General features: G+C 39.8%; 2 protein-coding genes across 2 annotated transcripts; one reads left to right on the top strand and one right to left on the bottom strand.

The window, feature by feature from the left end:
- Positions 1-136: 136 nt before the first annotated feature.
- On the bottom strand, positions 137-3002 carry LOC111234898 (tubulin alpha-1B chain). Its single transcript, XM_022763098.1, has 4 exons — positions 2906-3002; positions 1636-1858; positions 1396-1544; positions 137-1279 (listed from the first exon to the last, which is right to left on the bottom strand). The coding sequence occupies exons 1-4, from the start codon at positions 2906-2908 to the stop codon at positions 299-301; spliced, it is 1356 nt and encodes a 451-aa protein (XP_022618819.1). The 5' UTR covers positions 2909-3002; the 3' UTR covers positions 137-298.
- A 5852-nt stretch (positions 3003-8854) lies between these two features.
- Positions 8855-12770, top strand: agmat (agmatinase). Its single transcript, XM_022763368.1, has 7 exons — positions 8855-9350; positions 10013-10215; positions 10415-10463; positions 10931-11126; positions 11690-11869; positions 12165-12249; positions 12332-12770. Exons 1-7 carry the CDS (start codon positions 9046-9048, stop codon positions 12403-12405), a joined length of 1092 nt encoding a protein of 363 aa, XP_022619089.1. The 5' UTR covers positions 8855-9045; the 3' UTR covers positions 12406-12770.
- The last annotated feature ends 1918 nt before the right edge of the window (positions 12771-14688 follow it).

Below are 14688 nucleotides of genomic sequence, written 5' to 3'. Positions count from 1 at the left end.
TTTTCATCTGATGGCTAGATAGGTTTTAGTATTTCAAGATGATACTGGGGAAATCACCTGCAACTAATAGTTCATTTGTCACCATTCACTAGAAAAGAAAAGAAAAAAAAAGTTTGATAAACGACACACAAACAACTTCATGTTGCAGGAACTTTATTTAGGACAGAGCCAAACTGGTGTTTTAATTTTACTCTGAACGTGGTTAAACTGGTAATTATGACAAACATTTCTGTTTGGAATGTATTTAGGAACACACTGGTCAATTGTTTCCTGTTTACCTATCTCCTTACTGTCCCTTTTAATATTCCTCTCCCTCCTCCTCTCCCTCACCCTCAATAGAGTCGACTCCGACCTCCTCATAATCCTTCTCCAGAGCTGCCATGTCCTCTCTGGCCTCAGAGAACTCTCCCTCCTCCATACCCTCACCCACATACCAGTGAACAAAGGCACGCTTAGCGTACATCAGATCAAACTTGTGGTCAAGGCGAGCCCAGGCCTCTGCAATAGCAGTGGTGTTACTCAGCATGCAAACAGCCCTCTGGACCTTTGCCAAGTCTCCACCAGGAACCACAGTGGGTGGCTGGTAGTTGATGCCAACCTTGAAACCAGTGGGGCACCAGTCCACAAACTGGATGGAGCGCTTGGTTTTGATGGTGGCAATGGCAGCATTGACATCTTTGGGCACCACATCACCACGGTACAAAAGGCAGCAAGCCATGTATTTACCGTGGCGAGGGTCACATTTTACCATCTGGTTGGCTGGCTCAAAGCAGGCGTTTGTGATCTCAGCCACTGAGAGCTGCTCATGGTACGCCTTCTCAGCAGAGATGACAGGGGCATATGTGGCCAGAGGGAAGTGGATACGGGGATATGGCACCAAGTTGGTCTGGAACTCGGTCAGATCAACATTGAGGGCACCATCGAAACGAAGGGAAGCAGTGATGGAGGACACAATCTGACTGATCAACCTGTTCAGGTTGGTGTAGGTAGGACGCTCGATATCGAGGTTCCTACGGCAGATATCGTAGATGGCCTCGTTATCTACCATGAAGGCGCAGTCAGAGTGCTCCAGGGTGGTGTGGGTGGTCAGGATGGAGTTGTAGGGCTCCACCACAGCGGTGGACACCTGGGGAGCTGGGTAGATGGAGAACTCCAGCTTGGACTTCTTGCCGTAGTCGACAGACAGACGCTCCATCAGCAGGGAGGTGAAACCAGAGCCGGTGCCACCTCCGAAGCTATGGAAAACCAGGAAGCCCTGAAGGCCAGTGCACTGGTCGGCCTGAGGACAGAGAGGAGGACACACTGATCAAATATATGAGATACACTATTATGATTTTAGTTTGATATTTTGAGTCAAAAATAGGAATGAACTCCTCCTGATGTTAAGTTACCCACCAGTTTGCGGATCCTGTCCAGCACCAGGTCAATGATCTCTTTGCCGATGGTGTAGTGTCCACGGGCGTAGTTGTTGGCAGCATCCTCCTTACCGGTGATCAGCTGCTCAGGGTGGAACAGCTGGCGGTAGGTCCCAGTACGCACTTCATCTGCAGAGACAGATTGAATCACAAATGACTTGAGAGTTTGACTAAATTCAATCAAGAGGCAACCATGATGTCTATATCTCTGCGGGTTTACCGATGACAGTGGGCTCCAGGTCAACAAACACAGCCCTGGGGACGTGCTTTCCAGCTCCAGTCTCACTGAAGAAGGTGTTGAAGGAATCGTCTCCTCCGCCGATGGCTTTGTCACTGGGCATCTGTCCGTCCGGCTGGATCCCATGTTCCAGGCAGTAAAGCTCCCAGCAGGCATTGCCAATCTGGACACCTGCCTGACCAACGTGGATGGAAATACACTCACGCTGGTGGGGATGAAGAGAAAGAAGATTTGGATTAAGATGCATTTCTGACATAGAGAATGGCATTTACAGAAACAGCTGCTTTCATAATTATACTGAAAGAAAGAAACACAATGAACAAATGACACAATAAAGCCTTTCAAACGTTCTTTAAACACAGAAGGTGCTTTTTAATATGTCATCATTGGGATCATTATTTTGTCCGTCAGAATTGAGCACGAACTGTATCAGTTCATTCTCTCCGCCCTGCATGAAAAAGCCTCTACTATTAACACCGTCTATTTTCTATGAGAACACGTCTAACTGAAGCTGAGTCTATCATTTTTTTCACTGGAGCCAGTACATGTTCTGCTGCGACATAAACTGTGTCTACTGCGCATGGGATTACTGTAGGCAGAGAGGATTATCTAGGTCAGACATGTTGCAGTGTGCTGTCTCTTTAAAAGCGCACATTAAGATCACCCACTGAGGTTATGGGCAATTAGATTTCTGCTTTATCATATGTATTTTATGGTAAATAGAAATAGTATAGGTCTCTTAGTTGTGTGTAACATAAAGATAATCAGAGGGATTTATCATTTTACATAAAAATGATCTGTATTACAAGGGGGCACTGAATTGATGCAATATATATAAATGTATATGATATGATGCATAAAGGGCCAGAAAATCAGGTTCACAAACTGGTAGCAGAGTTAGCGTGAAGCCAGTAGTCATGCATTGCTATCTAAGCTGATTTAGATGAGTTATGTGGGAAGAGGATTAGGCGTTTGCAGAACAAGAATGTATCAGACTGCATTGAAAAAAAAAAAAAAAAAACACTACCTGATTTATAACTGTCTGACAGTAGGAATTTTAACAATGAATTTACAGCCATAACAGGCTAGAGAAAACACCAAGGCAATAAAATGTAAGGTTGGAGAAATATAAACGATATATATCATATAAACGACCCACTTTCACCTCCACTTCCTTCTAAATACAGGATATACATTTAAAACGACAGGCGAGGAGACAAATGATAGAAATTAAATGTAATGTCGCACTTACCATGATGGCTTGTCGATATTATGCAATGTAATGAGACAAGTCTGAGGAGTGTTTGCGTCTGAGATGTGCGGCGGCTGAATCTGGTCTGATGACGCACCGCCCTCCCTGCCTCTTGAGGAAGACAGGTGAAGTGCACAAAAAAAACCCTCCTCCGTCTGCCGCAGTAACTGTTTCACATCCAAAACCTGTACAGCCCAAAACCTTATTAGGAGGATATGCTGATGAATAATTATTTGGTCTGCTGCAAGGTCTTGGATCTGGATCCTTTGTTACACGTTATCTCATTATAGGCTTATAAGGCTCTCAAAGATGTGTTATCGTGCCTTTTTAAATTGAGGTTGTTGCTACATGTAGGCTACCATTTTTTCTATATATTCTGGTCTATAGATAGATAGATAGATAGATAGATAGATAGATAGATAGATAGATAGATAGATAGATAGATAGATAGATAGATAGATAGATACTTTTATTTATCCCCTAGGGGAATTTCATGTGTCCATTAGCTCATTGTTGATAATAATAATAATGATAATAATAATAATAATAAATACAGTTAATAACAAATGAACAATAATAATTAGATTAGTCCACTTCCTTTGGCTGAGGTGTTACATAGCCTGATGGCAGTGGGAACAAAGGATCTCCTGAACCTCTCTGTTCTGTAGTGCAGTGAGATGAGACATTTGCTGCAGCTGTAGCTGCTTCTCTGTCCTGACAGAATGTTGTGGAGAGGATGGTTGGTATTGTCTAAGATGGCCTCCATCTTACGTTGCATGCGTCTCTCCATAACAGTAGCATAGACCCAGCCTTTTTGACCAGCTTATCCAGTTTCCTTGTGTTTGTGTCTGACATGCTGCTGCCCCAGCAGACAGCAGCATAAAAGAGTACACTGGCCACCACTGACTGATAAAACATGTGCAGCATTTCACTGCAAACGTTAAAGGACCTGAGCTTATATATATATATATATATATATATATTTATATATATATGCCATGCACACAACTAAATAGAGAGATTACACATATAATGTATGTAGTAGTTTTAATATTATCTTAATTGTGACTGTAGCTCAAAACATTTCTATATCTTATATAATAAGTCAAAAACAAAACATTAGTATCTCATACTTTAGACTCAGTAAGGAAAAACTTTCTTTGGAGTCCCCCTACTTAATGTTCATAAGCAGTATGAAAATTTAATAAATAATTTTCAACACACTATGATGTGATCTCAAGCAGTTATAAGTACATTTTATATGTTTATTCATGTACAATATTTGTCATTGATTATAACACATGTATTATACTAGAAGGCCCACAACTATATGTTTTACCACTATGACACTGATCTGTTTATACACCAACCTCCACTTATGAGTGCCCACAGGAGGAGTTATGCCTACATATTAGTGTTAGTTTTTTGTTTGTTTGTTTGTTTGTTTCTCTTATCATGATCTATTTCTTTTCTTTTCTGGGCAGAGATGGGCTACAGGCTTTGAAACTTTGAAAGCCACACTCACAACCAGACAAATTGATATCTCATCAAGGTTGATATTCTTATTGAATTACCAGATGCCGTGGATTCAATATGAATGATTGTTGATTGTTTTTCAATTAATATAGTCATTGAAAAGTTAAAAAACCAGCAGACCAAAACCAAAAGATATTCAATTTAAAATGATAAAAAGGGAGAAAAGCACAAAATCCTCACATTTAGCCAGAGCCAGTGTTTTGGTTGATAAAACAAACAACTCAAACAATTTATCAATTGTCAAATTTGTTGTAGATTAATTCTCTCAAAATCGAGTAACTAATTATTTCAGCTGTAAAACAGATCTTTCATTTTTCTGTATGACTTTTGCATGACTGTACATTGTTTCTACACATACTGTATGGCAACACGACAAGAAATCCATGCAAAAACTCAACCGCTTCATACATTGTGTCTTCGCTGTGTCTCCCTCTGTCTGTTCATGGCCCGGTGGGTCTGGTCCATGTGGATGCTCATGCTGACACCAGTGACGTGGTCTTGGGGGAGAAGATTGGACATGGGACTCCGTTCAGACGTTGTGTGGAGGAAGGGCTACTGGACTGTAGGAGAGTTGTCCAGATCGGCCTGCGGGGTTCAGGCTACTCTCCAGATTCATATGAATGGAGACAGGCTCAAGTACTCTGCTAAAATACTGTAGGTCTTAAAGGTACAGTAACAGACAAATACCAACACTCTGGATTTATTGCATAGCCAAATTATGAATAAGCAGTTAATAAATATCATTATGTCTCATCACTAGTATGGTAGTGTATGAAACATCTTGTTGTCATGTAGATCATGTGTTATCATGAGTAGGTTTGACAAAATTAATGTGAATGTCAGCGACATGTAAAAACCATAGACTATATGGACGTAGCTTCTGTGACGTCACTCATTGGTTTCTGAAGAGCAGTTTTGAAGCTCAGAGTGGGCTGCTCCGCTGTCACCATCTTGGCACCACCTGACTCAGCATAACTCCGGCGCTAAAAATGGGCAATTAGGTGGGGGTGAGTGTGGAGCCAACACTTCGGTTTTGGCTTCATTTTTCATTCCCAGAGGTTGCCGCTTGGTACAAACTTGTGCCTCCACATGGATGACAGAACGCCACCTTCAACTAAACCTCTCTACGGCTGAACAATGAGTCATCCCGGCCAATCAGTCTCTCCATTACAATATCAATATCAAAATCGTTTTTCCATCTCTTACCCCAGCCGAGGTTGCCTTACCTGACTCAGTATGCCACCCAACTCTTGGTTAAGGCCATGGTTATCTCTTGTCTTGCGACTGTAATGCCCTTCTGGTTGGCCTGCCTTCATGCACACTAAAACAATACAGTGAATATGTGTATGCTCCAAAATGTTAAACTATTACTTTCAAGTTAAAATTAAAACGAATAATCAGATATCAGTGATGGATAAGTGAGCTAAATGAGGATGGTAAGTTTTTAAAGCTCCAGGCGACCATTTTTGCTTGGATCTGATAATAAGTTGTAGATGCCAAAAATCTGCACTTGGTCAAACAATCAGTGAGCCAGTAAATAACTGTTGGCCAGTCATAATCATGCATATTGTCTCTTAACATACCTTCCTTATTTGTATATTGCGCAGGGTTTCCATGTGGTCCAAGCGGAAGACTGCTGGTTCAAATCTCTTGCACCTTTGATGGCTGAGGTCAGGACTCAGATGGGAAAGGGTCCAATTTATCTCAGTTTCGTCATCAATGCTCTTGACCCGAGCTTTGCCCCTGGAACACCAGAGATAGCAGGGCTTACTGCCATCCAGGTAAACATGATGAAATAGAATTTAAAGTGATAGTTTGGCTTACTTGAAGTGAGGTTGTGTGAGGTACTTATACATAGTCAGTGTAATACCTACAGTAGATTCGGATCAGTGCGTACCCAGTTTGGAGAAACAGGCAGGAGCATCTGGTCAGAAGGTGAGTGATGTACTTTCTGTGGATGGGGGCCGCAGAAAACAAGTTGTAGGAGCCATGTATTTAATTTGTGTGTTATTCCTCTGAGCACTAGAGGGTGTATGATAAAGGCAGAGGATGTCCACAGGAAATTTAAGCCACAAGCCAGTAATTGCAGGTGTTGCTCACTGGAAGAGGTTTAAACTGTTTTTGACTGTGCTTGGACAACCTCGTGGCTATTTTTTGTTTCACATTGTGTGGAAAACGTATTGGAGGTCATGGACACTACAGATTATGGACACTAGAAAATAAACGCATCATGATACAAAAGCATTGGTAGAGACAGGATATTGTTTTTCCAGGGAAACATCCAAACAATTAGAGTTCAATGAGCAGCTGATTGCGGATAAATTTTAGGACTTAGTCACTTCAAAAAATACCCACAGAAAAAAGCCAATATCAGTTGAAGTATAAGCTTTATTTTGAAAATGTTCATCTCTTGCCATCAAATAGCCCGTTCCTTTGGAACTACATTTTCTTAACTGTTGAACTACCGTATTAATACACTCACAAACCTAAAGCGCACAATGTATTACACTGCAGATCAGCTGATTGAGTCAGAAAGACCTAAGTGTAGGTGGGCTTGGGTGTAGGAATATGATATGATTATATATGACTGCCTTGCACAACCCCACGTCAAATAACACAAACTATCCCTTTAATCATTCTAAACTGTGCTCTGATTTTTAAAAGGATCTTATGACACAACTATGTCATATTGAAAATATACTAAACCACTTCCACATGTGTAATGTACAGGTATGTGCATGCAGGACGAAAATGTCAACAGAGGAATTAGAGGGGCTGTTACTGAAATTTGGAGACTTCACGTGTTCTTTTTTCTGTTCTCATTTGCTGCAGTTTACAGTATGAATATTAATACATTTTGCTTAACTTTGTTTGATTGAGATTATCCGGGGCTGTCATGGTCTGAATCTTGTCGGATGTGATCTAGTGGAGGTGTCTCCACCTTATGACCCACAGGTACTTGACACATGTAATTTCTGACCAAAATATAAATATACAAATTTTTACAACCACCATTTACTTTTTTTTTCCTTACCAGGAAACACTGCTCTGACTGCTGCCAACCTCCTCTTTGAAATGTTGTGTGTCCTCCAAAAAATGAAACACCCAACAGGAAAGGCAGTTTGTTAACAATCAATACAGTTACCTGACTACAAAATCACCACACTGTTCTGCTGAATAAGACAGTAAGGAGGGCCAATTCTGCAACAATTACAGTATTATGTTTTAATCAATAAAGCACTTGATTACAACCATCAAGGGGATGAATGCAGTATTGAAAACCAACTGAAACATCTGACAGTACCAGATATAATTTAAACTAACTTGTAAAAGAAATAAATCACAAATAGATGTAATATTTTCACCTTATCTTTCAAGCTACTTTAAAATACAAAATTTTTCAAATTAGGTTCTATAGATGGTATGATTATGTACAATATTAATATCTTACTTTACCAAAAAAATTTATATAAGTTACATTTTAGTTTGTTTCTGTTAAATTTCAACTAATGAATGAGGCTAAAAGTAAAATAAAGTTAATCAAATCCTCTTTCCTAAATGTTTCAAATTGCCAAAAGTTACATTACACTTACATTTGTGGAAAATTTGTGGAAGTGTACAAAAAGGGATTTCCACAGTTTGTTTTCAAAGTCATTTAATTTTAACCAAGGCAGGCAATAATTGGTATGAAACTGAAAATTGGTTAACTGAAGCATAGGTTAGCGTATGGACATCATAAATGCTTGTGGTAAGTATATTTATTATGGCATGATTTTGACTATATCTTAATTGTGACTTTGAAACTCAAAATGTTGATTTACAATCCCATAATTTTGATTTACCATGAGTATTTTTGTTTTTATCGTACATAATAGTAAGTTAAAAACAAAACAAAAAGTGTTGACTTCTGGCATTATTTTGACTTGGCAAGTCAAAATTCTCGCTATTTAAAGGGGCTATTTTAATTTTTCTCTGCCACTGAAGGTAGTTTCTTGCGGGGAGCAGGTAGTGGTGATTGTCGCTTGACAAAGAGCTTATGCCATCATTGCATTTACAAGACAAAAGGTTATAATAATGAAAAATAATAAATAAATTACTAAAGTTTCTTAAGTCAAATTATAAGCCAGCAATTGATGACTGTTTATACACCAACCTCCACTTTAGGATACCAACAGGAGGCGTTATTTATGTATTTATTTGTTTTCAATCATGGTTTGTTTTCTGTTCCGGGCAGAGGTAGGCTTCCATAGACCTTCCCTCCCACCTGCTCTGTGACTGTTTTGGGGACTCACGCTGCCTTCAGGCTCACAACCATATCGTAACTTTGAAGGCCACACGGACAACCGGACAAGAAACGAAACAAATTAATATCTCAGCTAAGCTGATATTATACTGTGTACGGTTTACTGAATTGCCAGACGTGGTGCATTCAACATAACAAGGTATAACCACTTCGTTAAACCTTCAACAGAACCTTGGTTTACTGTTTGTCATTTCCCTGCGTCTAACACGACAAGGGATGTTACGAGCATTCAAGCAAACACTTAAAGTAGCAGCGTAAGTCTGTCTCACCACAACTCACAGAGCTCCGTAACTCAGCAAGTATGTTTTCAATTTGGAGAAACCTGAATGCAACTCGCACTTTTACTTGTACAGCAGCGGACTTCTTCTCTCTACAGCCGCGACATACGTTGTTTCTCTGCAGCGGCAGGCGGGTTTTAAGCATAAATCCAAACAGAGACCTCTCGGGGAAACGCTACAATGTGCCACCGAGCGCAGAGTTTGTTGCTCGGGTGTCAGGGATCCCCACCATGGCCAAATTACCTTACCAGGAGACAGCGGACGGGCTTGATGCGGCGTTTGTCGGCGTCCCAATAGATACCGGGACCTCGAACCGACCTGGAGCAAGGTGCTGTTTTGTCTCTACAGCTGCTGTGTTAAAGTGTGGGCCTGTTGCTGCTGTCATAATACAGTGTCACCATGAGCATGTGCGTCCCTAGCATAGCATTATACTGTAATCATTATTTTGTGGTTACAGTATAACATCCTCTGAAACAGCTTCACCAGTATTTAGCTTGTATTTTCAAGTTTGTAAAGATAAACTGAAACTGCAGTTTAGTTGATAAAGAGAACAATTCAGTCATATTCTGTACTCTAAAGAATCAGCTGATCATATGTAAACATTTCATGTAAAAACAAGCACTTCATTATCAGTGGTGAGAGAAATATCGAATAGCAACATTAAAATCCTCAGTGTTATAATTAGAAATATACTGATGCATTAATGTAAGCAGCATTTTAATGTTGTGAAGGTAAAGCTAATTTTAACAGCTTCATATAATGCTGGGTTCTTTATAACAATGCTCCGTATTTTATACACTGACCATATGTTTTGTGTAAAATCTTAATCTGGAATGTAACTAGTATTTGCAGCTGCTCTGTAAATGTCTTGGAATACAAGTATAAAGTAACATGAAATGGAAATACTCAAGTAAAGACAACTTCCTAAATTCAGATTCAAAAATTGCAGCACTAAAAATTAAACACCAGATATTTCCTCCACCGCCACAGGTTCGGTCCTCGTCACATCAGAATGGAGTCTGCCCTGTTGAGGGCTTACAACAGTGGCACCAGGGCAGCGCCTTTCGAGTCCCTTATGGTGGCCGATATTGGGGACGTCAATGTGAACGTGTATGACCTGAAGGACACCTGCAAACGCATCAGGGAGGCCTACAGGAAGATCCTGGCTACTGGATGTATCCCTCTGACGATGGGTGAGAGTGACTAGATGAAAGGGAGTGATTGATTGCTTCAGCTTTTAGACAGATAGTCAAGATAGCCCAGTGAATGTTTTATAAGAGTAAAAGCAAGCTCTGATGTGCCTGTATAATTATTAGCCATTTAAATAGCCTTGTAAACTGAAGTGCATGTTCGATCAAAGGTCAGATGTTGAGGAAGTTTTGGTGTCTGCAGGTGGCGATCACACAATTGCATATCCAATCCTGCAGGCTGTTGCTGAGAAGTAAGTAGGTTATGTAACATTGCCCTGGGGCTGCATATAATCCATATTATCAGATTGATTATTTTGCAATGAATATAGTGATTGAAAAGTAGAAAATTTGTCTCCACATGTCTTGTTTTGTCCAACCAGCAGACCAAAACTTAGAAGATATTCAATCTAAAATGATTTTAAAAAAAGGAGAAAAGCAGAGAATCCTCACATTTCAGTTGCTGTGGCCAGTGCATATTTGGCACTTTTGGTTGATAAACAAACAGCTGAAATGAACTGATTATCAAAATTTGACTAACCAAGTATTTCAGCTCAAATACAGATCTTTCATTTTTCTTTATGACTTTTGCATGACTGTACATTGTTTCTACATATACTGTATGGCTACACACCACAAGAAACCCATGCAAAAACTCAAACGTTTCATACATTGTGTCTTCGCTGTGTCTCCCTCTGTCTGTTCTGTGATATTTTATCAGGCATGGCCCGGTGGGTCTGGTCCATGTGGATGCTCATGCTGACACCAGTGACGTGGTCTTGGGGGAGAAGATTGGACATGGGACTCCGTTCAGACGTTGTGTGGAGGAAGGGCTACTGGACTGTAGGAGAGTTGTCCAGATCGGCCTGCGGGGTTCAGGCTACTCTCCAGATTCATATGAATGGAGACAGGCTCAAGTACTCTGCTAAAATACTGTAGGTCTTAAAGGTACAGTAACAGACAAATACCAACACTCTGGATTTATTGCATAGCCAAATTATGAATAAGCAGTTAATACATTTCATAATGTCCCACTGATATGGTACATAGTATATTTAAAAATAATATCATGTCGATCATGTCTGTGACTGCAGGGCTGCAACAAATGATTCTTGTTATTATTGATTAATTATTTTCTCAATTGTCTCATTAATCATTTAGTCAGTGACAAGTAAAAAAAAAAAAAAAAAAGGCTTCAAATGTTTCGCTTTCACTGACATTTACTAAAATATGACAAGAAAAAAGTAAAATCTTCACACCTGAGGCGCTGGAATCAGATAATTTTATTTGGCTTTTTGACTTGTTGCGATTACTAGAAAAATGTCAAAAATCAGCACTTGGGCAAACCAGGTAAGTCAATAATAGATATAGTAAGGTCATTTTGTGCCATTGGCCAGTCATAATCTTGCATATTGTCCCTTATAAGCAACAGAGAATGGATTGTCTTTTAACAAACCTACCTTGTTTGTCTATTGTGCAGGGTTTCCGTGTGGTCCAAGCAGAAGAGTGTTGGTTCAAATCTCTTGCACCTCTGATGGCTGAGGTCAGGGCTCAGATTGGCAGCGGTCCAGTTTACCTCAGTTTCGACATCGACGCTCTTGACCCCGGCTTTGCCCCCGGAACAGGCACACCAGAGATAGCAGGGCTAACTCCCATCCAGGTAAACACGATGTAACAGACTTTATAAAGGAACTTATGACACAACCTCGTCATATTAAAAAATGTACTCCACTTCCACATGTGTAATGTACAGGTACGTGCATGCAGGAGAAAAATGCAAACAGAGGAATTAAGAGTGGTTGTCACTGATGTAATTACAACTAGCAGAGTTTGTCAAAATGATACACAGATGAAGGTTATAATGAAACAACTTTACATGTTATTTTTTCTGTTCTCATTTGCTGCAGTTTACAGTATGAATATTAATACATTTTTCTTAACTTTGTTTGATTTAGGGAGTTGAGATTATCCGGGGCTGTCGTGGTCTGAATCTTGTCGGATGCGATCTAGTGGAGGTGTCTCCACCTTATGACACCACAGGTACTTGACACATTAAATTTTTCACCAAAATATTAATATACATATTTTTACAACCACCATTTACACTTTTTTTCCTTACCAGGAAACACTGCTCTGACTGGTGCCAACCTCCTCTTTGAAATGTTGTGCGTCCTCCCAAAAATTAAATATTACTGATCAGAATAGACTTACAGACAACAGGACAGGTTTGTTAACAATCAGTACAGTTACCTGAATACAAAGGAAAGTATGGAGGGCCAATTCTGCAACAATTATATTATGATATTTTAATCAGTAAAGCACTTGATTACAACCATCAAGGGGATGAATGCAGTATTGAAAACAAACTGAAACATCTGACAGTACCAGATGTTATATACACTAACTTGTAAAAGAAATAAATCATAAATCAATGTAATATATATTCACCTTATCTTTCAAGCTACTTTAAAATACAGGTCCTATAGAGATCATAATTATGTACAATAATAACATCTCACAGTGCTAACAAATTTATGTTAATGACATTTTTACTTTTTACAGTTTGTTAACAAAAATAATAAATGAATAAACCGCTGACTCACTAAGTTTGACTTAAATGTGTTTGTCATGTCACGTAAATCTGTTTTATATTGATATGATAACACATCTATGAATCATTGACAATTGGAAAACAGTCAGAGCTCCGGATGCCTAGCCTGTTTGATATGTTTTTTAGATTCAGTATATTGAACATATACTGAACACAAAATGTATATAGTATTGTATATCTGTGTCAAACATATAACTGATAGTTGTAGTGTTGTGACATGTATGAACATGTGAACCTGTGGTGGTATCTGCGCTGCCCTTGTTCTGCATAAGGACACGAGTGGTTGTTGTTGGTCGACGTAGTCAGATCTCACAACTTCTCATCACGTTTGATCCGCAGGACACATTATCTGAGGGGAGAATGTACATTACAGTAAATCTATTACTACAAACTACTTGCATAACTTATAACCCTGATATAACACCAGACCTTGGCATTAAGTTTTGACTCGACCAACTGGGATGTTCTCTGTGAGCCTCACGGTGAGGACATTAACAGTCCCACACACTGTATCACAGACCGAATCAGCTCCTGTGTAGAGAACACTGTACCCACCAAGACAATACAGTTGCTATCTAACAAAAAGCCCCGGGTTACTCCAGTTCTAAAGGAAGTGCTGAATGAGAAGAGGAGTAAGATTTAGGTCAGGTAACAAGGAGGAGCTGCAAAGGGAGCGGAATGAGCCGAGGAGAAAGGTCAAGGAGAAGATGGTATTGCTTAACATATATGCAATACCACACTTAATGAATGTGCAAATCCCTGTTGTGTGATTATAACAATGTTTAAACTCACAACAGTGGGAGATCTCAAAGTTTCCAATAACACTTAATACTGCATATCACAGTGGATTTTTGTGTCATTTTTGCCCTGTCAGTCCGAGGCTCCACTGGTCTGCACTGATACCCACAGTTGATTGCATCTTTGCTGGGAACTGTGATCTCTTCAGAACTACCAGACTCGTGTCTCTTAGCAGCTTATCACAAATTGTAATACATTTCAAATTCAATAAATCTTTCTTCTGGTAATTTCCATTGGGTTGTATTGATATAAAAACACAGAATTCGTACATGGACCTGTAAAACAAGCTTGTTTCATGTTTGCTGGTTTACTCTCTGTTTGTCCATGAAAATGCGAGTGTTGATGTTGTGTAAATGTGTAATTTAACGAAAGAATAGTCATGTAAATCTGATTCTAGCCTGCACCTATGGGAGTGGCCGGCATGGGGAAAATAGCGGGAAAGCCATTTTGTTGTGTGTGTGTGTGTGGGTTGTGGGACCACCAGTCGGGCTGCACTTGAGCCGGATTTCTCGGCCTAAACTCAGCCAAGATTTTGCCAGAATAATATGAATAACAACAGAATAATTAAAGTAAACTGGGGAACAAATAAACTTTTCATACCTGTGACAATTCCGGAAGTCAGGTGAACAGAAAACGGGGTGTGTTCTCGCCAATATTAGTTTAAATACTAGACAAAAAGCATGATGGCGGCAGTGAACCGTCTGTGTGTCAGTAAGTAAAATACTCGTAGCGTCTCCTCTTCGTCACGCCGGTCTCCAAACAAACTCGGACCTCTAATATATCCTGTTTTCATGAATACATGAACTGTCCGGTACCGAAGGTAAGTCAGACAGCGTCGTAGGTTTTGAGCAGCGGTCCCCAAACTTTTTTCAGTGGGGGCCATATCAACTTTCTTTTCTGAGATGGGGGGCCGAGGTTAGTCTATAACAGGAAATGATATGGGCCAGGGTGACAACCAGTATTATTGTGGAGATTACAATGATAATTTGTTGTAGCTGCCCTTCGTTTGGCTTTGGCACCACCTGTTGATTTGCAAAAAAAAGTAATAAAAAGTCTTCACATGTGTTTAT

The sequence above is a fragment of the Seriola dumerili genome, unplaced genomic scaffold (genome assembly GCF_002260705.1).
Source record: "Seriola dumerili isolate Sdu_G_001 unplaced genomic scaffold, Sdu_1.0 BDQW01000468.1, whole genome shotgun sequence".
NCBI lineage: Eukaryota > Metazoa > Chordata > Actinopteri > Carangiformes > Carangidae > Seriola > Seriola dumerili.
This window is presented reverse-complemented; position numbering and strand designations above follow the sequence as displayed.